At 49.2% G+C, this 26,827-nt stretch overlaps 3 protein-coding genes across 3 annotated transcripts; all 3 read left to right on the top strand.

The window, feature by feature from the left end:
• Positions 1–21,431: 21,431 nt before the first annotated feature.
• MIND_00931900 (uncharacterized protein) lies at positions 21,432–22,386 on the top strand (the record flags this gene model as incomplete). Its single annotated transcript, XM_037365943.1, has 5 exons — positions 21,432–21,469; positions 21,519–21,644; positions 21,698–21,743; positions 21,793–21,890; positions 21,942–22,386. Exons 1-5 carry the CDS (start codon positions 21,435–21,437, stop codon positions 22,384–22,386), a joined length of 750 nt encoding a protein of 249 aa, XP_037217355.1. The 5' UTR covers positions 21,432–21,434.
• Positions 22,387–22,717: 331 nt separating this feature from the next.
• Positions 22,718–24,496, top strand: MIND_00932000 (Carbohydrate esterase family 4 protein; the record flags this gene model as incomplete). Its single annotated transcript, XM_037365944.1, has 10 exons — positions 22,718–22,883; positions 22,951–23,114; positions 23,166–23,297; positions 23,351–23,441; positions 23,492–23,575; positions 23,624–23,739; positions 23,787–23,969; positions 24,021–24,110; positions 24,162–24,243; positions 24,294–24,496. The coding sequence occupies exons 1-10, from the start codon at positions 22,790–22,792 to the stop codon at positions 24,494–24,496; spliced, it is 1,239 nt and encodes a 412-aa protein (XP_037217356.1). The 5' UTR covers positions 22,718–22,789.
• A 232-nt stretch (positions 24,497–24,728) lies between these two features.
• Positions 24,729–26,633, top strand: MIND_00932100 (F-box domain-containing protein; the record flags this gene model as incomplete). Its single annotated transcript, XM_037365945.1, has 4 exons — positions 24,729–25,303; positions 25,359–25,638; positions 25,688–26,521; positions 26,580–26,633. The coding sequence occupies 4 exons, from the start codon at positions 24,729–24,731 to the stop codon at positions 26,631–26,633; spliced, it is 1,743 nt and encodes a 580-aa protein (XP_037217357.1).
• Between the last annotated feature and the right edge of the window lie 194 nt (positions 26,634–26,827).

Below are 26,827 nucleotides of genomic sequence, written 5' to 3' on the forward strand. Positions count from 1 at the left end.
CGAACAGCTTCTAACTTCTCCTTTGAGACTCAATCTCTCATCTCCTGAACATGACTTCGATGTTTCACCAATGCCCTCGCTCGATATCCAACCAACTCAGCGGTACTGATGATTTTCCCTGGGTATTCGACCAGCCATGTCGATTCCACTATGTCGAATGGCAAAATCGGATGACAACCAGTCGCGGCGTAATAGGGTGAGCAGCCTAATCCTCTCCGAATGGTGATTCTGTCCACCCAAGTGACTTGAGGCAAGAAATAAAACCATTTGTTAGGGTTACCAGCGCACGCTTTCACAATCGACTGTCGAACATCTCGATGTCCACTCTCCACAGGTCCATTCGCCTTCGAATTATAGGGTGAAATCTTGATTCCGGTAATGCCATACTTGTTCCCGAGCCATTCGAGAGCCGCGAGAAACTGAGGCGCATTATCCGTCACCAATTCAGCAGGACAACCCCAGCGACAGATGATATTCTCGAGTAAGAACATCCCAATCGCCGACGCCGTGTCTGATCTCAAGCCCTTAGCTTCCAGCCATCTACTCAATGAATCCCTCGCCGCAATGACCAACTTGTGTCCGTTTGAAGTCGCTCCCATGACCATCACATCGGTATGGATTTTCTGGAACAAGCTCGGAGTCTTCGTAGGTATAGGCGGTATTCGAATCATCGTACTCTGACGAACTTGACACATATGGCACGTTTTCACATACCAAGATACGTCTCGATCCATCTGAGGCCACCATAATCTGACTTCAATCAAGGATTTCGTTGCATACGCTCCTCGATGACCCAAACTATCGTGTGCAGAACGCATCGCGTACATCCTATGTTCCTTCTTAACAACGATTTTGTGCATCCCATCCTTATCTCAACGGAAAAGCCTTCCTTTCTCACTTAGAAAGAACTTCCGAGCGTATTTTATCAACGCTTCGAAGGCCCTGTCCGTGAATCCAGCCGGTCTTTTCTTGGTATTTCGAAGCCACTTCTCGACTAACTCGAGTTTCTCATCCGCGCGTACTCCCTCTGTCGTCCGATGCTCTTCAGGATATGGTTCCCTCTTCTTAGCATCCCATTTGAACGCTGAATTCGGTAGGAGTTTCTCAGGCTCTCGCACGAACGATGAAATGTACTGTGGCATCTCAATTCCTTCTCTGCGATAAGTGTCCCTGATAATTTCTGCCTCATCCATTGATTCCACATAGGTATCCAAGCAAAGTTGGCCATGTTCCCTCCAGGCTTCGTTCTCCATTGTGTCATTCTCATCGAGATCCAACGCTCCGGAAGTAGAATCCACCTCTCGTGTCAATTTCCGACTTGAAATCATCATACTCCTTCGGTTGAGGAATCGAATAATCCCAATCTTTATGCACTCCTGGCTTCACCAACTCGGGTCCATCATCAGTATTCTCATACTCTTCATCTCCCGGTACTTTGTCTCGTCTCGAGAGTCCATCTGGCGTAAAGGTCTTGCCGATTACATGTTTCAACTCGAAATGGAACATGAGAATCTGTTCAATCCACCGATTTATCGTTGCATTCGGGCCCATGCCAGGATTATCCAGCATTCCCTTAATATACGACGCATCCGTTTCAAGTACCAGATTTCTACAGCCCAAAATCCAATATTGCATGTGCTCCAAGCCTCGCTTTATGCCAAACAACTCTCGTTTCGCCTGAGAAAAGTTCGCCTGTCTCTCGTCGAGCGGTATTGATGAAAATCTTGAGTAGTATCGTTTCTTGGGACTGTTCTCATGATACTGGTAGATCACGATTCCGATTCCCTTGTACGAACTATCGATCTGAATCACTTTTGTCCATCCTTCTCAGTAATTCAACGGTCGAATCGCTGGACACTCCGCCACTGCCTTCTTGATCAACGCCATAGAAGCCTCTTGAAGCTCTCCCCACTCGAATTCCACCCCTTTCTTCAGCATATCCGTCATCGGCTTGCTCATAATATGGAAGTCTTGAATGAAGTGCTTGATATACGTCAAGACTCCTAAGAATTGTCTTATCTCAGAGACATTCTTCAAAGGAGGCCATCGTGTAATGACTCCTACTCGATCCGTCGATGGTCTTCTCCCCTCGTACGAACAAGTATGGCCTACGACCACGAATTCATCCGCACACAACACCGCCTTCATGCCAGAAACCGTCAAACCTGAATATTTCAATCTCTGAACTACTCGATTCACGTTCTGCATATGCTCCCAGAAGAATCTACGAATCCCCTTATTCTCAGGTATCGTCTCCTCTTCTCCGTTCTCATCCTCATATCGCGTTGCTGGTCCTCGAATAGGTACATCATCGATATATGGCATCGAAACATGGGGAACCTCTTCTCTCAAGACGAAATTGATATCGTCATGGAAAATCGGTATGGAATTCGTCCATCCTTGAGGAAGTTTCACTAATCTCAACGCTCCGAAGGGCGACTGAAACGTTGTGTAGTCCCTTGAGGTCTCCGCAAGGTCTCTATGATCATATCCCGAGTACAAATCCAAAACTCCCCCACACGCTCGACCCGAAAAGTGGTCTGCCAACTCTTCCGTCGCAGGTGGGATTCCTGAATGCGCAATTGTAACCGCGTTTAACGGCTCCAAGGCATGAACGAGTCGAATACTCTTGCCGTCCTTCTTGAGAACACCAAAGAACTTTGAGCGATATGAAGCATTCGACGGTTCGTACACGCCCGCGTCGATTTTCTTCTTAATCACTTTACAAAACTCCTCTAGTTGACCTCTCGGAATCGGAATACTCTTCTCTATCCACACCTTATGCTCGACCGTCGGTATTTCGACAGGTGGAAAGAAATCATGTCTCAAAGTTCCTCGCTCCTCGTCATTCCAAGCGAACGCAGGCCAATGAAGTATCATGAAATTATGAATAACCTTCATTTCCTCGCTCCTCAAGAACCCAGTGTTGTGAACTTTATCGATAACTTCCATCCTCTCCTGCGTATACCTCTCGGTAGGTACGAATTCACTCGGATTTGGTGATAACTTAGGCATTTCAGCCAAAGGATCCCCGATGATTTCCCTCTTTATGCGATATTTCTCTGGAAGCTCACCATAAACTGGCCTCGTTTTCAACGCAACCGGTTTATACTTCTTCCCAGCGAACGTATCCATAATCTCGATTCCCACTTCTGCAGGTGAACCATTTCTCTCTCGATCGAACCCAAGGTCGGCGCATTTCAGACACGGAATCGACGATTCATGCTGATGTACGTTCCCCAGATAAGATGCTTCTACCGCCGCTCTAACTTCCTCATCTACTCCTTGACGGACACCCAATTCAGACTCGAATTTTACCACTCGCCCACTTTTCCTACTCTGCGAAGAGTTGTCGACTCGCTGCTGGACAAACTCCTCGAGCAACTCCCTTGCCTTTCGGTCCTTGGACATGGATTTCGACTCTTTACTGGCTGTTAGGTACGCCAATTGCAGTTCTTCATCCTCAAATCGACACCCATCCTCAGGTTCGATGTATCCCTCCACTCGCAACTCGCCCTTTTCATCAATTCCCATCCACACACACAGTTCTTCGCCTCCCCAGTCTCCCACTAGTTCCTTGACGAGTTCTGAAAATCCGATTCCACCTCGACTTTGGCCCTATGCTCTCGGTTTTCCTTCTGAGCAGGCGGATCCTTCCCAGGTTCTTCGACCCGTTTCGAGTTCGACACCACAGAATAAGTTCCCCTTGCCTGAGTCGGTATCACACACCTTCGCTCTCGGTTAGGATCGCGAATAGTGAGCATTTGGTTCCCATTTCCGAAGTTTTCTAACTTGGATTCCGTCACGAGATCGAATGGTCGTCCGAGCAGAACTTCATAAGCCACTTGGTCGATGATATGCACTTGCAGATAGACGGGTATGTCTCCAAACAAGAAGCATACGTTTCGTGCTAACCCAGCAGACTTCTTCAGTTGCCCATTCGCACTTTGCATGTAGATTTGCAAGTCAGGATCCCAAGGAATCCCCAATCTTTCCACTACCGACAACGCCATCGACACAATTTGTGATCCACTGTCAATAACACACTCTACACACTCTCGCGCAGCGATTAACGGCCACACAACCCTCAACGACGCCCGAATCTTTCCCTGAGAAGACTTGCTTGGGCGGTTCTCCCGGTGGGAGAGAAGCCACATACTGGAGATATGGGTCGGTACTCACGTATGAGCCTTCCCGTATTCTGTATTGCTTATCCTCTTCAGTAGAAATGTAGAACGAGTCCACCATTGGCAATTCGTCGATGTCTACCGCGTCATTTTGGAGTCGAACTTCAACGTTCTCATCTTCCATGAACGGGTATTCCGATCCTTCATCCAATTTCCCATGTAACAAGACTGGCTTTATAGGTTGTCGAGTCCGCTTCGTCGATTTCCGCATCGCTTTCGCATACTCTGGAGAAAGAGAGATCAAATCGCCCACAGTAACATCGTGCACGACTGTATTTTCTGTCTTTTCCACAATTCGCTTAATTATATGCGGGTCGTCGAACTTCGTCGCCAACTTATACGCCCTCTCTTCTACATCTCGCTTCTTATTCGTCTCGCTTGGGCGATTCCGAGTTGGGTACCATCCTGGCAGCATATTCCAACTTTTCGTCCTCAGAATCTTCTCCTCTGAATCGAGCTTTTGCGTTTCTTCTTTGGCACATCCTCTTTCTCCAGCACCTCCGGCTCAGATTCTTCCTCCTCACTCGAAGACTCGACAGGATCATCCCTTTTCCTTCGATCTTCCTTCTTTTTCGACAATTCCTTTTCCTTATTCGCAACTTTCGATCGGTTCTCAGGAGATTTCGTTGCCTCAGGAGCTTTCTTTCGCCAGCTTCCTGTCTCCTTCCTCGAACTATCTAAAAATTTCGTCCCTCCCCAGCGTTAGAGTCTTTTCCCGAACGCGTATTCGCAAATTGGGACTCCATCGACTGATTCGCGGACTGCGAACTGGATCCAGATTGGTTCTGCATGGCCTGAACCATATTGTACATCGTCATGAACTGTTGAAAGTTCGGATCGATTGGGGGCAAGCCTGGTTGAGCAGGCCCTTGAAGGTACGCAGGGTACGCTTCACTCTTTTGCCCCGTTTCCCCCATTCTCTGCTGCTGTCTACCTCCTATCCCTTGCTGCGACGCTGAATCTCGTTGTAGGATTTGTGGAAACGATTGGATCGCCCCCGGCTGGTTCGAGAATCGTGCTGGTTCATGAGCTGAGACATTATTCGATTGATATTGTCTAGTCATAGCAGCCATTTGCGCCCTCAATGAACGGATTTCATCCTCATTCGTGTCATACAGCAAATTATACTGCTCGCTGGGAGTATATTCGTTGTAGAACGACGATTGAAGGTTTGTCTGCGCATTTCCTGACACAATATTCCCTCCGCCTTTGCCATACCAGTCGAGAATCCGTTGATATCTCGAGACATTCTCAGGATACTTCGGAATATATTGACCTCCTGGTAGACGCAAGCCTCCATTCTCCATAACGATCTTCCCTTGGTCCAACAACATCCTCTTCTTTGGGCAATCTCGCACCATGTGTCCAGTTTCTTCACAGAAATGACACTGGTCCCCTCCACTCTGTTGTCCTCCATATCCACGACTTCCTCCTTGTTGATAATCGCGCTGCGGTGGTCCCGATTGAGGGTGCGCATGCTCCTTGGACTTACTTTCGGTAGCCTGATGGAACTGCTTCATCGTTTCGATGAGTTGCTTGTCCCTGACAGCCATAACGTCCTTCAACGCGTTTATTTCTAAGGCGAAACTCTCCATTTGATCGCGAAACTCGTTTTTCACTCTAATATCGTTCGTAGAGTTTCCGCTTTTCGAGCTCGAGAGCAAATTCGAGGGTTTCGAGTCGTTTCTCATCATCGCATCTGCCTCCCGTCCAGACCAATTGTTCGCCAACCATTCCACCACCTTCAAGACGTCCTTGTAGTTCCACTTATCGCCTCTTCGAGATTTTCCCGTTTTGGTTTCCCGCATTCGCGTTCGGACCCAAGATATTTGCCACATTCGGTTGGTTCAACACAACTTCGACTGCCGAAGCAAAATCGTCGCTGAGCGTACCAAGAATCGACGATACCAACTCTTTGTTGGTGATTTGCGATGGTGGTCTGAGCAGTTTTCGGATTCTGCCAAAAAGAATGCACAAAATCGAATCACTAGACCCAGATCTTCACGACTAGCACCCCGTGCCTCGGCGCAAATTTCCTTCAAGCGTCTCCTCGACCCTTCGTTGACCTCCTCCAACTCCGGATACATCTTCAGTATCTCCGCCTTCCACCCATCGAAGTCTCCTCCAGCAAACGCTGTCAGATTCCGCCACGCTTCCTTCACATGCTTAGTATCGAGATACCTCAGCACCGTCTCCTTCTTTTCCGCGTCGTTCTCGATGCCTCCCTGCACGATGATTCGTTCGCACTCCTCTAGGAACTTCTCCAACTTGGCAGGAGTCTTTCCATCGAAGCTAGGACGACCAGAATCCCATGTTTCAGGCACCTTGAACCGCACCGCTGCTCCTCCTTGAGCGTTTCTACCTCCACCACCTCCATTTCCACCTGCGCCACCTCCGTTCCCGCCATTTCCACCATTTCCATCGTCCATGTTTTCGTTGTTCTGTTGAATCGGAGGTTCGTTAAGCCAATTCGTGTTGATTTCGCTCTCAGATAAGTCGGTTAGAGGCGAAGATGGTGTCGGAGATTGTTGTTCTTCTTCGACAGTAGCTGAATTTGTGTTGGTTTTGCGCTTTGTTGTAGATTTCGATTGAACGCGCTTTTGAGTTGATGCTTGAGTCGGTCTTTTCGACGAATATGCTTGAGTTTTTGTCAATTTTGTCGGGAATGTCCGATTTCGATCGCCTTGCGAGTTACGGGTAGTCCTCGGTTTCGCGTTCGCAGATAGTTTTTTGGTACGAATAACGGTGTCGGTCTCAGTTCTCCAACTCCGCGTAGTAAATTCGGAAAATCGTTCGGTTGGGAATCAGTTAGATCTCGCTGTTTCCCTTTTAGTGGTATTTTGACGTTCGATCCAAGCGTGTGGGCGCTTGCTTTTTCTTCTTGCTTGTCACAAATTGCACGAAACCAAGTTTCAGCAATACTCGATCACCCCTCGCGGTGGGCTCCAGATGATGAGTGCGGAGTGGGGACAAAGCAAATGAGCCTCTAACTAATCAAACCAACAAAAACAACCAAAACTCCACTTGAGATAGAGAGAAAGTTGTATAATGTCGAGTAGGAAAAGTCACAAAACCCAAAATATCGTCGACTCCTTGTGCGAGAACAGACCCCTGTGAACAGAGCCTTGGCACAAATGTGTAAGGTTGTAGGGTTGATACAAGTTTCTTGCGAAAAACGTTGATTTGTTGTGCCCCAAAGCGTACTATCGACGAAACTCAGCAATAGAGAAGCGCCAATACGATGCCCGGAGAGTTTATACTCGTTGGATCAGGACTAACTGCCTTAAACCCTCTGAGTTGTCTCGAGTCAGGAACTAACTGCCTTAAACTCTCGACCAGCAACCGAAACCCAATAAACAGCAACCGGAACTCTTGTATTCAGCAACCGAAACCCTCAACCAATAATCCTTCCGACGCGATAATACTATTTCGAAAGAGCTAGCAAGATAGATTTGACGAGCTAGATCCCCAGATGCACCTAGTAGAGCGGGGCAATCCGTGAATCCCCCAAATACAAGACAGTGATATAAATACTAAAACGAAATTGATAGAATCAAGGAAAATCTCGAGTAAGAAAAGTCGTCCATGTGCATAATTGTATAGGTATCGTTTTGCCATACGGCCTAGAGTCGAAAATCCAGGTCCAGATGACTGGTATCGCGTGTATTGGAGTCAATGACCTGTGTAAATCTTCCGTGTTCGCGACCATCTAGTTTTGCTTGTGAAGAATCCCTCGATCTTGAGTAGGATAAGTGGATAGCTCTGCTTCCCAGCTTTCGATTGACACCCATAACTCGTATCTTGTGCGTATGGCCTCAGCGGTAGTTGTCCCAACTCTCCTGGCGCATTTCCAATGTTCAGATGATCAGTTCCTCGACAGTGTTTTAGAGTCGCCGTTGATCACAGGTCCAGGCCCCAATCAATTGAGTAGGTTTTCGCCGTTCAACCGTCCCTTGGCACTCCCGATCCTCCAGCATGATCCGAAACCACGTTCCAATGATGTCAGTCATCGATACCAACAGAGATAGGGGTGGCCCTAGTCTAGGAGTTGTCGATCTCGAGTCTCCACTGAGCGCCAAACCGAATATGCCTTTTAGAATACACTCCCTTTGGGTATTTTGCATAGAATTGGATGGATTCTAGCGAGAAACGGGCTCTGCGAACTTTTCCTAGTCAAGATTTTGGAATCACCATGAGCGATTTGATAGGATTTGACTGGATTTTGATAGGTTCTTGTGCAGGTAACTCCCTAGTTGACCATTCGGGACTCATGTCAACTCTGAGACGTGCGCTGAGCAACAAAATCGACAAAAATAGTCGTTTCCTGGTCTGTCCCAGACTGCGGCTTATCAGCGCCCCCCGCTTTTCACGCGGGTATTTCCAGGATCCTGCGTATCGGTTTTCCCGTCTCCACCGTCCTCCCCTAGTCCGCCCTCCCAGTATCAGTCTCTGGGATTGGGTACAGGCGTCCCTTTGACGCAGCGATGGCGGCTGCCCTCTGACGTCCTTCCGTGTTCGGGCCTTGCGACCGCTTCTTCAGCGTCCTTTTCGACGCTTACGAGTCGTCATGTTGTTGGAATTACCCTGGTCGCGGGCCCGGCGGTCCCTCCGACCTTCGTGAGTATTTGGGCGCCCTCGCACGTCGGTTGGTTGTTGCTTTGGTGCCGTGTGAAGAAGACGAGGCGGATAGAGAGGTGTTTGAGGATCTGTGGCCAGTCCTCGTGCATAGTCGGCCACTGCCCTACTTTCGCGTTTACTGACCCCTTTAGTAGCGAGACATCCTTCGCTTTATGTTCTCGTTGTCCTTGGCGGGTCTCCCCGTCTTCCTGTCCCGCGGCCTCTGGGATCTGGCCCTCGACTGCGTCGGTTGCGTGTTCCCCTCGTCGTCCCGCCCCCGTGCCGAGTTGCTCCTTCATCATTTACAACAGCCCCGCCCGCTGCTCGTTCCCCACTACTTTGCTTGGGATCCGGTGTTGGAATTTGGGGTGCGGTTCTGGGATGGTCCCGACCCGCGCGCCGCGGCGACCTTTGCGGGGGCCCGCAACCTTCAAGAGGCGGAGTTGGGAACCACTTTCTCCTTTCTGGGCATGGCGGAAGCGTTGGGCGGAGTGGTTGGATCCTGGTACGGAGCCTTCCCCGCCCGTTGTTGTTCGTCAGGACGCTCCCGAGATGCTTTTCCCGGATCCGCCAGTTGTTGAGGAGCTGGAGTCTGTGGTCGGTGCCGGACTGCTGCCACCCGGGCCGGGAGTCGTTCGGCATCGAGCCCCCGCCGGTCTTCCCGAGGGTAACGTCTGGTCCCCGATCCTCTCCTTCCGCCCCCGCTCCTCGCCGGTAGCTCCCGATGTCGTTATGCTTGATGCCGATGATTCGGACGATGTGTTGATGGGCCCTTCGCGTGCGTCATCGCCTGGTTTAGAGATGTTGCCCGGTCCTCCCCTCCCGATCCGCGAGGTGTCTGTGATTGAGATTTCAGACAATGATCCGCTGACCCCTGTGGTCCTCAGCCGTCCTGCCCCCCGCACCTTCCCGTCGAACCGGGTGTCGCGGCTTACCGTGGAGGACACGGACGGCTACGTACCCTCTGCCCCCGGCTTTGAGTCGTACGGGCGTGACAGAGTGTTTCCCGGGGGAGCCGTTGCGCCGCCTTGGCGAAGTGGTTCGGACCATCACGCCTCGTTGCTCTTTTTGCGTGCAGACGGGTCAACTTTGTACCGTCTGGGGTCAGCCCGGCGACCTCGCCTCTAAGCTTCCGGCCAACGTCCGGCGTGCTTGTGACTGGTGTAGTCGCTCGCACCGCCATTGCAATTCGTGGGGCCCGTTTGCGGCCGCTTACGAGGCCAAGGATTTGGGCGGATCGCCCTGGCGTTTCGAGTTTTGGGAGTGTACAGATGAGGAGGGCGTATATGCCTCGTTAGAGATGGACTCGCGGTTCGCGGACCTTCAAGCGGTGTCGGAGAGCTTCCTCTACCGGCGTTTCTGCTTCCGCTTTCTCTCCAACACCCTTCGGGCGCGACATCGGCGTCGCTCGGAAGACCGGGGGCACTCTACTCGCCCCAACATCCGGAACCAACATGCGGGCCGTCAACCGTCCCCGCGGCGCCCCCGGGCTAGGTCACGGGGCCCCCGGACCGGGTCCACGCGTCGGTGTTCCCGTTCTCCTTCTCCTCGTCGGTCGGCCTCTCCGGCTCGTCGGCCAGTACCGCCTCTCCGCACACGGTCGCCCGTGCCTCCTCGTTCTACCCCAATCACTCCTGCTCGCCCTCCCCCCACGGGGCCGCGTACAGGATGTGCACTCAGTTTTACTAATAAAACTGTGGCTACTGGTGAAGGGCTGTACTCATAAAACCTGGGGGAGCTCATGCCAGCCATGGCCGGAGTATTGTGACAAAAAATGTGACATTCAATCAATTGTGAATATCTCAATGAGTTTGACAGCTATGACTAAGCTATTACCAGATATGGAAAGGCAAATCACTATTCTTTCAGGCCGAAGACCCGGATAAACATCTAGGTAGGCCTGTGATCTAGGGCAAAGGTATACATCCTAATTAGGCTAAAATTGATGTATCCTGACATAGCCAGCAATGGTACTGATGTCCATCAAAAATCGTTCCACATTGATCACTTTATCTTGATGCCATCAATCCCATCATCAATACCATGATCTAACACCCAAAAATAAATACAATGGTTTTTTAAAAAGTGTGACATTTGTGACCCTTGAGCCCTTCCCCAGGTTTTATGAGTACAGCTAGCCACAGTTTTATTAGTATTCCTGAGTGAATGAGCTGCCGCGTAGGGACGCGGGCTGCCCCGAGGCGGGGACCAGTTCGGGTCGTGCAGTCCCCTCGACGCGATGGGTGACATGCCTTTCCGCCCGGAGAATTACCCGGACGTACTGCTCTGGTTCGGCGAGCCGTCGCCGGTTCGGGCCGCTGCCGAGGCGCACCGTTTGTTGGACGACCCGGATGTGGCCCAATCGTGCCGGTTCTCCGCCGTAGGGGTGACGCTTCTGCACCAGTTGCTCACCCGGCCCCAGGACAGCCCTCTATCCCTCGGCGTTTTGCGTTCGATCCGGTCCGAGACTCGCATGTTGATGCAGCCGGCGGATTTCGAGTTGATGGATTACCTGGGTCACCGGTTCTCCGCTGCTCAGATGGTGGAGCTGTATACTCGGGTGATGAGTGTCTTCGGTGCCGTTGATGACTCGGGATCAACCCGGCTCGGTTGGTGGGAACAGAGGGCCGCCGCGGATCGTCGCCAGGCCGGTCGCTCGGGCCCCGTTCCTGGGGGTACTCGGCCTGGGTCGGGGTCGCGACGTTCTCCCCCATCAGGTCCTTCGGCAGGTCGAAAGGGAAAGGGTCGTGCGTAGCCGGCAGGTGTTTTTTTTTTTTTTTTTGTATTTTATTATTTTGTACCTCTCGTTTTTTTTTGGACTTTTTGCAATAGACCGTGTTGCCCTCTCGTGTGTTCTGTTGTGCGGGCGTAAGGGGATCACTTAGATTCTGTCAGACTGCGGGTCGGGCCATGCAAGGACCTCCTCTCCTAAGAACATGCGCGCGGAACAGAACAGACGGATAGTCAGGCCCGCAGGTATGGCGGGCGGGGTAGATTGAAACCGAAAGGGCCCGTGAACTCGGTCCCTTGCCATGGTCAGTGGTCGAAGGTTCGAATCAGGTCGTGTCGGGCCTGATGAGTCGATAACGTCTCCTTGCACGGAGTAAGGTAGTTCTTCAGACGATCTAAGCGATAGAGTACAGGGTACACTATCGCGCCTTATATACGCAGGCCCGCAAAGGGGGTGATCGGACACCCTGGCCTCTCCTCCTCCTCCTCGCTCCCATTCCTGGCCGCAGAGGGGACGATCGTACATCCCTTGCAGGCCAGGCGCTACTCCTAACCTCCTAGCACTCCTCCCCAGTCCCCTTGTGTCAAGTTGGGCTCGGCGACGGCTCGACACGTCGTTCTCGGTCACGTGCTTCCCACGTGTGCGTTCCTCCTACTGGGGCGCATGTTCCCCGTCGTCACATGCTGCGTGCTACGGGCCCGCGATGGCCCGACACCAGCGCTGGAGCGGACGGGCCGGGTCTTATCCGTGACAGGTGTCCAATCACCCCTTTGCGGGCCTGCGTATATAATGCGCGAGCATACCATGTACTCTATCGCTTAGATCGTCTGAAGAACTACCTTTCTCCATGCAAGGAGGTGCCAACGACTCATCGGGCCTGACATGACCCGATTTGAACCTTCGACCACCGACAGCGGCAAGGGACTGAGTTAACGGGCCCTTTCAGTTTCGATCTAACCCACTCACTCTGCTTGTGGGCCTGACAATCCGTCTGTTCTGTTCCGGGCGCGCGTTCTTAGGAGAAGTCCTTGCACGGCTGACCCGCAGTCTGACAGTCACCGTAATATGGCGAGACGGTGCTGTCCCGTACGGTAAGCACCTTGGACTCGAGGGCTTACGGTATGGCGTGGGGCCATCCCAGCACCGTCAGAGCCCGTACCATACATGCCCGTAGCTGTATATGGTATGGTCTACAGCCCTAGGTTCCACCCATGCAATGTTATGATTAAAAGAGGAAAGATCCAGCAAAGAATGATATAACTGATTTAGGCTTGTTGTCTAGACTCCAAGAGATTGGCACAGCCAGAGCCAATCTTGTATAATGTCCTGGCAAAACAGAGACAACACCCAGTGAAACGCGGAAAATCCGGCAGTAGGTGGGGAAAGTGGAAACCCAACAAACACCCAAAACAACCAGATCAAAGCGGGTGAGGTCGGGGCTCCATGCAAAGTATATGCATGCTGCAATCCATAAGGAGGAAGTGATGATGGCAAAGCTGAGTGGGAACCATAGATAGATGGATGGTGGTGGTGATGTAGGTAATGTAGATGTAGATGTGAGTGTGGGTGAAGATGTGAGTGTGGGTATAGGTGTAGGTGTGGATGTGGGTGTGGGTGTGGGTAGATAAGACCTGCTCACCATATCATAAGAGGAAGGACCTGCCCTCTCTAACCACTAATACACTGGGAAAGTGAACTAATAGAGGAGTTCAATCAAGACCTCAACCCTATTAATCTACTAATCCACTAGTTTTTTGTGTATGTGTGTGTGTTCGGGGGTTCGAGTTGCAGGAAACAACTAACTGATTTAGAATATCCAAATATAGCAATAGAATCTGCTTATTGAGAACTTTCTACAGATCACTTTGTACTGTTGTTATGAAACACAGAAGAAGGAACAATTAAGCTCAACCTTTAAAGTGCTTCACAAAATGAACAAGAATATGTATCTGTTCTTGACACAAGATACTAACTCAAATATGCAAACAAACTTGCTTCCTAGCCACTTGTTTCTTACTATAAACAAGATCCCTTGCTTCCTTGTCCTTGCACTTAACCTAACTTGACTACTACCTTGCTACCTGGTTACCTGGTTGTCACACTTGTGACCTAGCTGCCTTGCTTACTTGCCAAATATGGTAATAAGTGGGGTGGGATTCGTTCTTCTTATCTACTACAATCGAGCTCCTTATATACTACTCAGAAATTAATTATGTAATGTGACAATTAAACCAATGATGTGACAAAAGAAGCACTATGACTCAGTTGGAGTCAGTATGACTCAGTTCGAGTCATTGTGGCTGTGCATTCTAGAATATTCTGGACAATCAATCTTCTATATTGGAATGTTCTATTCCCATAACCAATGGTTCTGGTTCAGGTCTAGGCCGGAGTTCTGTGGCTGTGCTGCTAGAGCGGTCCAGAGCTGGTATTCTTAGCATTTCTGTATCTAGACTCATATAATTCTGCTATAACTTTGGAATGTTCTCAAGTATTTAGAGCATTCAAATCAGAATATTTGCTCTGTTTGATCAGTTTCTAGATGTGCTCCATTTACAGGCTCATCATCTCCCTTTTTCATAAATATTGACCGTCCTCGGTCAACTGATCATACTTGTATTTGACTACATTTTTCATCAAAACCCAGCTACATTTTTCACTGGACATGGAATTACATTTTTCAGTAATACCATGGATGAACATTCCAAGGTTACTTTCAGAAGTCTAGTGAGTTTAATTATCCACCACTTATGTCTAACACCTAGTCATTATTTTGCTGAACACTACTGTGGTTGTCTAACAATATTGGGATCATCACTATATATTTCTCAGAATTTTCCACAATTTTATGGCTTGCCATCTAATTTTTCTGAATATTCCCGGCAGTATTCCATCCCATATCACCTTCTTTGTAGTTATCCTGCGCGATGATATGTTATTTACATCAATCGGTCTTTGTCCGAAGCTGTTCTGCTTTGGTCTTGCACTTCTGCAGCATATATCATTGTTATCCTCTTATAACGGAGTCTTATCCTAATAAGATCGTTCTTATCGGTCATAATCAGTTGCAGATCATAGACCTCTTATGTTTGTTCGTCCTCAATCGCGTTTAGCAGCTCTCGAAAATCTTATCTGACGGTCGGCGATTTCGGTCCATCTCGGCGGACAGGATCTTCGGCCGGAGTCGGTCCGTTGCCGATCACGGTTCCCACACGCGCTTCTTTCTTCTCGTCCACCATCTACGCTGCTTCAGCCAGCTCCTCTCCGGTCAAACACCCTCGCGTTCGCAATCTAGGCAACCTGGACGACTTCATCAAGCCCTGGGCAACGCTGGCTTCCAGCCTTTCAGTCTATCTCGCGACTTCCGCGGGGCTGTGTCGGCAACGCGTCATCGCTCGACGCTGGTGCTTCTTTCGCGTCTCGCGCTCCATTTCGCGTTCTTCGACGGCGGGATGCTGACGGAAACACATTGGAGTGTTTCCCAGGTCCGGGATTATCGTGTTGGACGGGGTGAAGCACTGGTATGGGGTTCCATGCGGAGGGACCAGCGAGATACTCTCGGGTGAGTGCTCCTTTTCAGTTCTTTATGAATCTAGTCGGTCTCCTTTGCTTTCGCACCCTGTACCTCTCGTGTCGCGGTGCCTCCTCATGCAACTGCGCAACGTCGAATCCCGCGCTGTGTGTTCGGGATCGCTCGCGATCTCGACACGAACGTGGTCCCTTTTCGAACCCCGGTCCGTCATTCCGGCTATCTCTCACGGTAACTTCTGGGCAGATCCAGGCCCTTCCCTATGACTCTTGGTGACTCACTGCGGAAGCGGCACCGCTATTCGTGGCCTTAGTCAGCCGCCGCCGCTGGCCTCTATATATGTGGGTTTTCTCCTCCGTTGTGCTCGGCTCCACACCTGTATACCATTACATAATCCAGTTTAATGTACCATTATTGTTCAAATCCGCTACTCAAACTGTGCAGTTCCCATCCCGGAATGCGCAGTTTATCAAAGTTGGAGTCATGACTGATTCAACTTGATCAAGTTGAATTATCTGAGCCTTGACAACCTTGATATATGATAGTACATATTAAAGAGCAGTGACCCTAGGTCTTCAACTGTTCCTTTTTAGTTGACAGGCCCGAGTTCAGAGCTCTAGGCTATAATCCAGTCATACAATATTGTATATCATGACTGTCATATTGAGAAAATGGGTAACATAGGTAAACGGAATGCATAACTTAAATCTCATAATTTGTAGAGGCCTGCTCCACCATATCTTCAAAATTTATAAATTAAATTCCAGATTAGACATAATGGTTGAGTTCATTGAAAAGTCTTATTATAATAGACTTGAACTCTCCAGGCCAGTGGTTCATTTCCTGATGGGAGACGCTTGTCATCACCAAGCTGAAGTTTTCCTCTGTGATCCAATTTGATCCATGAATCACGAATATGCTTCAATTTCTGAGGGCACTCCCTGGCAAAGTGACCTGTGTGATCACAGTAATAGCATCTAGACTTATCTGCAGTACTGTATGACTTTCTTGCAGGGCTTTTGTCTGTAAATTCGTTGACGGATTTATTGATATGTTCAGACTGTACAGCTTGACCAGACTGAAACATTGCAGAAAACTTAATTGGTGAAGTACCATGTGTCAACTCTAATTCAGCTTTCTTAGCCTCAATATAGTACTCAGCAATTTCAGTCCTATTCTTGCCTATAGAGAACTTTTCTGCAATACCAAGTAAATCTTGTAATGTGATAGAGCCATTGTCAATTGACAGAGGCTCTATAATAACTTCCATATTCATCAAGGAATCAGAAATTTTGGAAATAATATTTCTGATTGCCCATGCAAAATAGTGTGTCAATGTAGAAACATACAAGTTACAGAACATCATATGGATTGATTCCTGTGAGTCCGGTATTACTTCTGCAAGCTTTGCACATCTGATATTGTGAATATGAAGCTTTCCACATTCTACTTGAGAGATTCTAGGCATTGTAATGAATGACCTAAGAGTATCTTCAAAATTATTCAAATGAAGTTTGGGCTGGTTGTACAGTGGCGGCGGCTATTGATGCAACACCCAAATCGGGAAGAAATTGTCACACATGTGTTACATCGAGTGAAAACGCACCATTTTGGTATTTACAGCTATGCTACAGGCTAGAAAATATACAGCAAGGGTACAGTAGGGTACAATAGGTGTATTAGTAGTCAATCCAAGCAAAATTATTGGCTTTTAGCTGCACTAGACGACGAGGAAGGGAGTTGTAGGTATGAATAGCGTACTGCTTGAAGGATTCCGAGTGCCAGATTTCGCGGCACATTTCCAGCAGCCTCTCGTTGGTTGCAACTGTTGGGTAATCCGGGTGTTGACGAAGCCGACGCTTGAGCTCGGCCCACACGTTCTCGATCTGCGAGATGTCTGGTGATGCGGGTGGCCATGGCATCGTGTTGATGCCCTTGTCCTTGAGGAATGCCTTGGCCAAGCGTGATGTGTGCTTCGGGTCATTGTCCTGCTGGAAGATGAGGAAGGAGCAGCGGGTGGGGGAGCTGTCATAGTGGTCGATGATGGGGAGGAGACCGCGTTTGAGAATGTCGACATATTGATGCGCGTTCATGAGACCTTTGACTTCGATGAGCTCGCTGACGCCCTCGGGGTGAATGGCGCCCCAAAGCATCAGCTTCATTTTGCCTCGACCATGCCGGTGCTCTTGCTGCACATTGCGGGGCACCAGCAGATCCTGGCCACGACGCCGCCGGCAGTAACGACGCCCATCCGAGCCGCCAACCATTATCTTTGTCTCGTCTGAATTAATCATGACACCGCGAGCAAAGATAGCAGGGTCGGTCCAGGACTCGAACTGCTCGTACCACTGCTTGCGGAGGTTGTAGTGGGGGGGTGTGAAGGGGAGTTTTTGACGCTGGACGTGGCCAACAAGACCATGACGATGGAGAGAATCCCGGACCTAAAGAAAAAAGTCAGTGAAAAGTGATTGGAGTGATGCATTGTCGCGCACCGTACGGGCTGGAATGTGCGGGAACATAACCCTCTGCACATCTGCCCCATCCGTAACGTCCCCTGCCTCCAACGCCGCCTCCACCCGCTCGATATCCTGCTCTGTGATTGATGTCTTCCTCCCGGCCTTGCCCTTCTGCTTGTCAAGGTGCACATTGTCACCGTTCTTTTTGACACTCTTGTAGTTCCGAAAGAGTGCCGACTTGTCGCACATGGACAGGCGCGGGTGCTCAGCGATCCTCTGCCACGACCACTCAAAGTCGTCCCGCAGCAGGAGGACCTGCGCGCTCTTTCCAGGAGTAACCAGCGAGTACTTGCGGCGCTGCCGAGGCGTACCCGGCTGTGTGAGGTGCACAGGCATGGCCAGGAGGAGGGAGGGAAGAGGGGTGGCGGAAACCGGGTGCTGCTGGCTTTTATACGACCGGTGGCGCTGGTTGTTGAGGCCAGTGGCGCTTGTTGACTGCCTCATGCAGTCAACAAACACGCCGTGACCCAACAGACGCGTCTGTGGGCCAACGACGCGTCGAGGAAATCAGCCGACAAGGTCGGAGGCAAGTGGGTCACACGAAATAACGCTTTTGATCTACTCTACCAAAATGGGACATTGCATCAATAGCCGCCGCCACTGTATATAGCCTTCACTTCATCAACAAATTCACTATAACTGTGAGGAGGCTGGTAGCTGTCAAGGTCCCTCCAACTGAATTGTTTGACAGGTGGAACATAACAGGTTAAGCACTCCTTCTTGTCCTGCTCATTGACTATGGGAGCACATTGGATAATTCTATTTATTTGATAAATGTAATCATCCAAATCATCAGGACCATCAGTTTTGAGTCTAGGACGATCTTCATCCAAAACATTTGGAACTTGAAAAGGAACCAAGAATGACATAATTGACCAGCAATTCTGGGTAGGGGATTAAAATGAAGAAAGAAAAACTGAATTGAAGAGAAAGTAAAATTTGATCAAGTTTCTTTGTCCTTGTCAAATAATTGGTAAGTAGTATTGTCTTCTCACTACTTGGGTATATCTAAGCTTACACTTAGATCTTTGATCTGGTGGAAAGTGTGCAAGATTCCTTTTGAATTATGCAATTGGATTTCTGAATGAACCCCCTCGCGGTGGGCTCCAATATAATACACTGGGAAAGTGAACTAATAGAGGAGTTCAATCAAGACCTCAACCCTATTAATCTACTAATCCACTAGTTTTTTGTGTATGTGTGTGTGTTCGGGGGTTCGAGTTGCAGGAAACAACTAACTGATTTAGAATATCCAAATATAGCAATAGAATCTGCTTATTGAGAACTTTCTACAGATCACTTTGTACTGTTGTTATGAAACACAGAAGAAGGAACAATTAAGCTCAACCTTTAAAGTGCTTCACAAAATGAACAAGAATATGTATCTGTTCTTGACACAAGATACTAACTCAAATATGCAAACAAACTTGCTTCCTAGCCACTTGTTTCTTACTATAAACAAGATCCCTTGCTTCCTTGTCCTTGCACTTAACCTAACTTGACTACTACCTGGTTACCTGGTTACCTGGTTGTCACACTTGTGACCTAGCTGCCTTGCTTACTTGCCAAATATGGTAATAAGTGGGGTGGGATTCGTTCTTCTTATCTACTACAATCGAGCTCCTTATATACTACTCAGAAATTAATTATGTAATGTGACAATTAAACCAATGATGTGACAAAAGAAGCACTATGACTCAGTTGGAGTCAGTATGACTCAGTTCGAGTCATTGTGGCTGTGCATTCTAGAATATTCTGGACAATCAATCTTCTATATTGGAATGTTCTATTCCCATAACCAATGGTTCTGGTTCAGGTCTAGGCCGGAGTTCTGTGGCTGTGCTGCTAGAGCGGTCCAGAGCTGGTATTCTTAGCATTTCTGTATCTAGACTCATATAATTCTGCTATAACTTTGAAATGTTCTCAAGTATTTAGAGCATTCAAATCAGAATATTTGCTCTGTTTGATCAGTTTCTAGATGTGCTCCATTTACAGGCTCATCACCACCAACCCAATATGCAACTAAACCCCAAACCAAAACAACCTCCTCCTAATATGGTAACAGTCACAGTCACAGTCACATCGAATATATTTGTTGTTGTTGATATATTATTTGTTGTTTTTATTGTTGTGGTGGATAGCACTGAAGCCAGCATCAAGAGCATCAAACAATATGCCATATATAGCAATAATGTTCCAGATATGGGTCGCTCCATCAGGTGAGGGCGACGTTCCATATTAGGCAAGACGCGTCTGAGCATAGTCGCAGTCTTCCTGCTCAACCAACTCCTATATCATAGGTCGTCTCGGACCGACGGCGTTGACGTTTGACAGCTGACGTTGATGTTGACAGATGTTCCTTAATAGATACCCCGCAGCCGCGATCGTGATTCGTAATCTCGCTGAGTCAGATCAAAAGCAGCGCAAGAGGTGAGGAAACCCAGAGGGGAATTCACTGTCTATCTAGGTACAAAAGGCCCCCAATATATACATTTTGGCTCGTCACTCCGTCACGGTACTGCAGTCACTCCACAGCGCCCTCGTCGCTACCACTGCCCCCTCGTCGCTGGCGACGTTGCCTCGTCTCCTTAACGGCTTACACTATGCTTAGTGAGCTGCTGAGTAAGCCTTAGCAAGCCTTACTCATCGCACTAGCTTGCCTCCCGCCCTCTTGCTGTGCTTTGCTCTTCGACGGCCACCACCCGCCGTGTCGCCCGCCCTTCACCAGTTATGCTAATACTATAGTATTTCAATCAGTTCGTCAGGGGGCTGGTCACGCAGCCAACCCCCCTGACAAACTGAAGCTTTTGTCAGTGGCGGAGCCGCTGCATCACTGACAAACATATTTGTCACACAGAAGCCCCAGCCAGCCACTCTGGCCTAAGCCGCCTTTCACCAGGTCCAGTTGGGATTTCAGTTCGAATCTGAATCAGACTGGACTGAATGTACATTTGACATTCAGGTTTGACCAAAGCCATTCCTGGGCCCAGGTTTGAGCAGGTCCAGCTATTTTCAGGCTAAAAATGTCAGTTCGGGACTGGTTCACACCAGAGTTCGGTGTTCAGGTTCAGCAAAATTTGGATTTGAACTGAACTGGAGTCTGGCATTATTCAGACAAAAATGGCCAAGAACTGGGCCAAACTAGACCAAATCGGACTTAGCCATCACTACCTGGGACCACTATTAGTGGTATTTCACCTTGAAAAAATATATCAAAACTATGTGGTGCTAGGCACAATCAGGCTGCTTGGCCTGAAGTGTTTATGAAACCTAAAAACCGGTTTATAAACAGGGTCTTAGGGATTTTTTTTTACAAACTGTTTGTTAATAGAGGTTATTAGCAGCCCCAATTCTAGCAAAATACAGAGGACTGATGCGTGAAAACTAAGTATGATTTGAGCTACACTTGTAAATTTTGGGAGAAAAGTGCCTGGTTGCATGGCACAGAGAAGTGGTAACATTTTAAAAGATGTAAGAACAACTCCACCTTTCAGTTGATTGACTACAAGTTACGAGGTAAACCAAAATTCATAAACCTGTTTTTTTTCTTTTTCGCTGCTGATAACCTATTTTTTTTAATCTATGAAACAAGTCCTAAGTCTCAAGTTGATCGGGATTCGGGAGACTTTGAACATCAATTATGGAAACATCTATCAAGTCCAAGTCTGTCAGATAAGCTGTCACCTACTGTCTGATGAGCTATGGTTGGGCGACGAGTACAGGAGCTACCCGAGAAAATCTAAAGACACTGATGTCATCCCCTACGTATGCCTCACCTTGTGTATATTTAGCAGTGACACTTGAAGACTATATAAACTGTGGAGGCGACTCCTAGTTGTTGCCATTGTTGAATCATGATGGCTCTCCACCTCTCACTCAGTCTAAGGCTGCAAGTCTCTTTTTTCTGTCTCAATCAACTTGATTTATAATGAAAACAGTGCTTGCCTTTCCACCTTCTTCCTAGTTGTTGCCGGGATATCAAATGTTAGATTCCCTCAGGTGTCGCAAGTTGAGCCCGGCCATCGGATAGTCATTAGTTGGGACATTGAGTCCATTCATGACGTGTAAGTCTTTTGTTGGGTTTCTTTAGAACAGAGTCATTAACATTAGGACAAAGGAACACAATTGATGTTGTATTGGTCAAATCTGGCTGGAACCAACTTGTAGTTGTGTTTGTCTATGGCTCCTTTCTTGTTCTGACTCTCGACTAAGGTCACAGACTCTCCGAAGCACGATGCAGTTGTTCTCAGTGGTGCTGTCGACGTGCAAGCTAAAGCAGTCAGTTTCATTCTGCCTGATGCAGACGAAGGGTAACTTTCCGATTTAATGCCCACTGCTACTCACCTTTCATGCCTCCACAGAACATACTTGTTGACGATATCGGAGTCACAGTCGCCAGATACACACCAGAAACGCAGTATCTTGTCTTCCTCGACGCCTTTTATCATCGCTCCAAGGCGTATCCACTTCACCCCTACCGGCCCCGGCGCCAGTGTGGGGACACAGACAATCGCACCGTCCTCGCGCTCACTCTCCGCTTTATCGTCTAGTATCTCCGTCGTCTTATCAACCTTATCGACCGGTGACACAGCAGGGTTAAGCTCCTTGTCGAGTGCTGCCTCGTCTGCGTTATCAGCAATAGAAAGCGACGCCAGCAGAGTAAGCTCGGCGGAGAGCGTCAGCGCGACGTCTACACAGACACACGATCCCAGTGCGGCGTCGAGAGAGGTTGTGGCGAATCGATTCGCCGTTGCATGCGGGCTGGTGGTGGCTGGTGGTCTGGTCCTTGGGGTTGGATTACTCTAGTCTCCCAGTCTGAGCCTCTGACTGGCCTCTGAGGTCGCTGGTACATAATACAAGCATGGCAACATGGAAGTTCTGGAAAAAGATCTGATGTCCTTGGCGTGGGACGCCGCGCCGATCGACAACTCGAAGAAAGCAACACTCATTTGAGATTGAAGCCCGTTAAAGTTCCCTGGCCAGGGTGTATTCCTGCCCGAGCCATCCACTCCGTATACCACGTTGATTCAGGGCGTAAGTATACCTTGCGAGCTTAGAACTGCGGATTCTAGCGAAAATTCCGAATCAAAACGTTGTCAATCAGTTTTTTACCCCTACATGCGTCACACCTCATTTTCTTGGCTTTCTGCTTTTTCTTCCCTCCGCCCCGTCCACTCCTTCACCCACACACCCACCCAGCGAGTCCGACATGCTCGCTCGCTCGACTACTCTCTTTTTCTTGGGGCTCACGACGCTCGCGGCCGCCGGGCCGACGACGGAAGCGGAGGCATCTGCTCTTCTCGGTTCGTGCTTGGTTTACCCCTCTCCCATTTCCATTTTCAAGTCTGAGCCCTAACTCAAACAAACCAGGTGAAGCCGAATGCCAGCCATATGGCTACCAGCCGGTCACGAACGCCATCCTTGCGAAGCAGTTCCCGCCAATATGGGTGCCCGTGCCAAGTTTACAGAATGACACGGATGCCTTAGCAAAGTTCCGTTCTATCGAAGCCAATATTCCCAAGATTGCGCCGAAAGTCTGTCTCTGTGTTACTTGGTTCACTTTTGCCGTGTTGACTCTGGAGTAGGGCGAGAATGGTGTTCCAAGCAACACCACAGTGTATGATCGCGCTGCTGACCCCGATTGTTGGTGGACGCAGGCTCAATGTGTCCAGCCCAAGGCTGCGGGTGTAAAACCTGACATCTTCAATGTCCCTGAGGTGCGTCGAATCATTGCATGTTCCGATGTCGCATTAATTCACCTCTGTAACAGCCACGGACACTGGGCTACGGTTTCGATGATGGCCCGTACTGTGGACATAACGCGTTCTACAACTATTTGTCCCAGAAAAACCAGAAAGCTAGTGTGTCAACTGCGTTCTTCCCCTCGCCGGTAAATCTCACAACCTGCTAGCAATGTTCTTCGTTGGCTCCAACGTTCTTAACAACCCTCTCCAAGCCCAGCGTGCCGTAGCCGATGGGCACGAAATATGCGTCCGTGAGTAGTAGTATCCTCCACCCATGTCCTCTTATTTACTTTCTGCAGACTCTTGGTCGCATGCATTCATGACCGCTTTCAACAACGAGCAGGCCTATGGCGAGCTCTACTTTACTATGAAGGCCATTAAACTCGTCACTGGCTATACCCCCAAATGCTGGCGGGTGAGTCGTTCTTTTTGTTGTCTTCTTCCTTTCTCTAACTGGCTCAGCCTCCCCGTGGGGATGTCGACGATCGCATTCGGTTCATTGCCCAGTCGCTCGGACTCGACAACGTTATGTGGAAGTACGACTCGTTTGACTGGGAGAAGGGTCTGAATGGTGTCACGGAGGACACTGTTCGGAGCAACTACGAGAAGCTCATCAGCGACGCAAGCACTGGCGTGCTGAATACTGTCCGTTACATTCCTGGTTTTCTCCTGCACCCAAGCTAATGTCGTCAACAGGCCGGCGCCATCATTCTTGCCCACGAGCTTAGCAACTACACAATGCAAGTTGCGGTGGATTACTATCCCAAACTCGCTGCAGCCTTTGATGTATGCTTCCACCCTTTGGGCCGTGTTTCTAATATCTGACTAAATGTCTAGCACATTGTCCCAATTGCCGTTGCCTTCAACAAGACGCAGCCATATGCGGAGACGGATCTGACCATGCCTGATTTCAAGCAATGTGTGTTGGACCTTTCTCCTTCCTCGTGTCTTCATTGACGTCTCCTCTAGACATTGCTCAACGCCCAGCATCCTCTTCGAACAGCTCTTCTTCCAACAATAGCAATGGCAAAGGCGATGGCAAGAACGATTCCTCAAACAGTACGAACGGCAAAACTAGCGTGTCAGGAGCTAGTGCAGCCATTGTCGTACGACCATTATCGACAGGGGGAATTCTCTTAGCGACTCTTGCAGTCGCTATCGCGATGCTCTAGTCAATATATGATGTCTTATTTTTTGTTGGTCGATGGGACATTTGATACTGATACTTACATCTTGCCTACGATTATGCGTTGGCTTATAGTGTAGACGATCTACATATACAGATACCAATGTGCGCGGTTGCGCAGCCAGCTTCTGTCGCGAAAATGAGGTGTCAGCCACGCTGTGACGATCCATGTGATGCAGTCACGGTGACGCGACCACCAATTCTCTTTCACTTTCGTCATGCGGCAAAAACTCGCTCTACTGGATCTTCCTATTGAGCTGCTGCAGGAATGCATACTCTATCTATCGCTTGTTGATCTAATTGCCTGTCGAAATACCGGGAATCGTGTCTTGCGAAAGCTCCTCGCTGGGTCAGTGGCAATCCAGTACAAGATGCACCAGGAACGCGCAGGCGTCAACGAAAACCCAAACTCGAGGGAGATCCGCGGGCTTACCACCTCAGAACGACTAGTCTCGCTGCTCGCTCGGGAGCGGAACTGGTTCGACATTACCCCGTTGAATGGTCGTGGTTACAGACTCAAAATGCCGGATCCTGAGGGAGCGTGGTTGTATAAACTTCTCCCAGATGGGATCCTCATCGTTGACGGGCAAGTCCCCAACTCGCTTCCCGGTCATTGCACCAGCGTCAAGTATACTCCGCTTGCATTGTCAGGTGGACTGGCCCGTTCACAGTCCGAGCCTACTCCCATTGCTGTAGAGACCAACTTGGAGCCCTGGACTACCCTATTCTCCGGCAAGCAAATCGTTGGATTAGCAACTTACCCAGGGGAGGAACTTGTCGCTGTGGCTACCTCGTAAGCTATTCGTCTCTATATCATGAACAGACGGTTGACCGATTCTAAACTGCAGCACACCGCCTTCCACGCACTCTTCCCTTTTTTCTCTGGATATTCACCTGATCGAAATGCCTATGGGGAGACCTCATTCAAATGCCACCGAATCCATCCTGAATCTTGCGTGTTCCTCCATTCATTACCTCGAATCCCTTGCCCAGATCGAGATTGTGGGCTCCACGCTAGCAGTTGCGTTAGAATTCGAAATCGTTCCTGGGCCACAGACCGATTTGCGACACTTGTCCCTCAAGCAAGAGCTACACATAATGAACTGGAAGTCGGGACGATCACTTATAGTATGTGTTTATTTTGTTTTACCTTGACTCTCATTGGAACATCATGCAGAAGCCATTTGACTGTGGTAGTATCGCTCCAGTTTTTCTCCGACCCGACGTCGTCATGATTCCCCATGCAGGTTTGAATCAGCTGCAGGTGTTTCGCCTTGACCTCGACTGCGACGAGCCCGCTAGCCTCGACCGATATAACACCAACTTCGTCTCCTTTGCCTTGCCATCCCTTGCCTCAGGTGTTTCGATTGTCAGGGACAGCTTCAAGTCGTACAGCGCACCGCCACCGCAACAAGAGCCGAGGCCGGTCTCTGGTGTCCAGGAGCCATTCTCGTCCAGAGCTGATACATGCCTGGTCAATTGCCACTACCAGACTTTCCAGACGCGGACGGACTTCTATGACGACGACGAGGACAACGTTCATTGGCATGAATTTACCGAAGTTACAGACCACTGTTTTGTCGTCCGGAGAGCATCACTGCTCGACATATTCAGCTCTAGCGTTGTTCGTGCAAGAGATCTCGTGGTTGCGTGGGAGCGCTGGGGTCCCGGCTGTTTGCGTTTTCTAGACTTCGCAGCGGGCCAAGGTGCTGGACAGAGACTAATCGGTCTTGCTCCTCGAGCACGAGGTGATTACTCTCACGGCCGGTACCTGCAAATACTCGATTTTAATCCGTGGAATCACAAGAAGCCAGTGCCCGACTCTGACTCAGACTCAAAATCTTCAAACCGCTCGAGGCTTGTAGGCGAGAAAGGAGCATGCCTCGCGTCATTCTCTGCGTTCACGAGCCCCCCGATGTCATCGACTTTGCCATACACCGAAGTCACATCTGCGCAGGCCTACGACTTCGACGAGGTGAGGTTGTCGGATTCGTGTATCCTGGGTCTTCGGGTGAGTCTTCTCAACCAACGCCGTGCCGCTTACAATTCCTGACATGACCCTCACGTAGAAGCACGGCGAGCTCGGTGGTATCAGGGAAATCCATATCTTACATTTGGGTTGAGAGGTGACTTTATTCAATCTTGGCCTCCATGAACTTGAAGTCCGATTCTCAACTTTTAGACACAGACTTCGATTTGCGCAAGTAGTAATTGTACTTATTGTTGTACTAGTAGTAGTAGTACTTAGCATTCCTATGTGATACTTGAATCGTTTCAATGTCAATGGCAACAGTAGATAACTCTCTCCTCGGTGGGG

Source organism: Mycena indigotica (genome assembly GCF_014461135.1).
Source record: "Mycena indigotica strain 171206Taipei chromosome Unknown Mind.scaff0008, whole genome shotgun sequence".
Taxonomy (NCBI): domain Eukaryota; kingdom Fungi; phylum Basidiomycota; class Agaricomycetes; order Agaricales; family Mycenaceae; genus Mycena; species Mycena indigotica.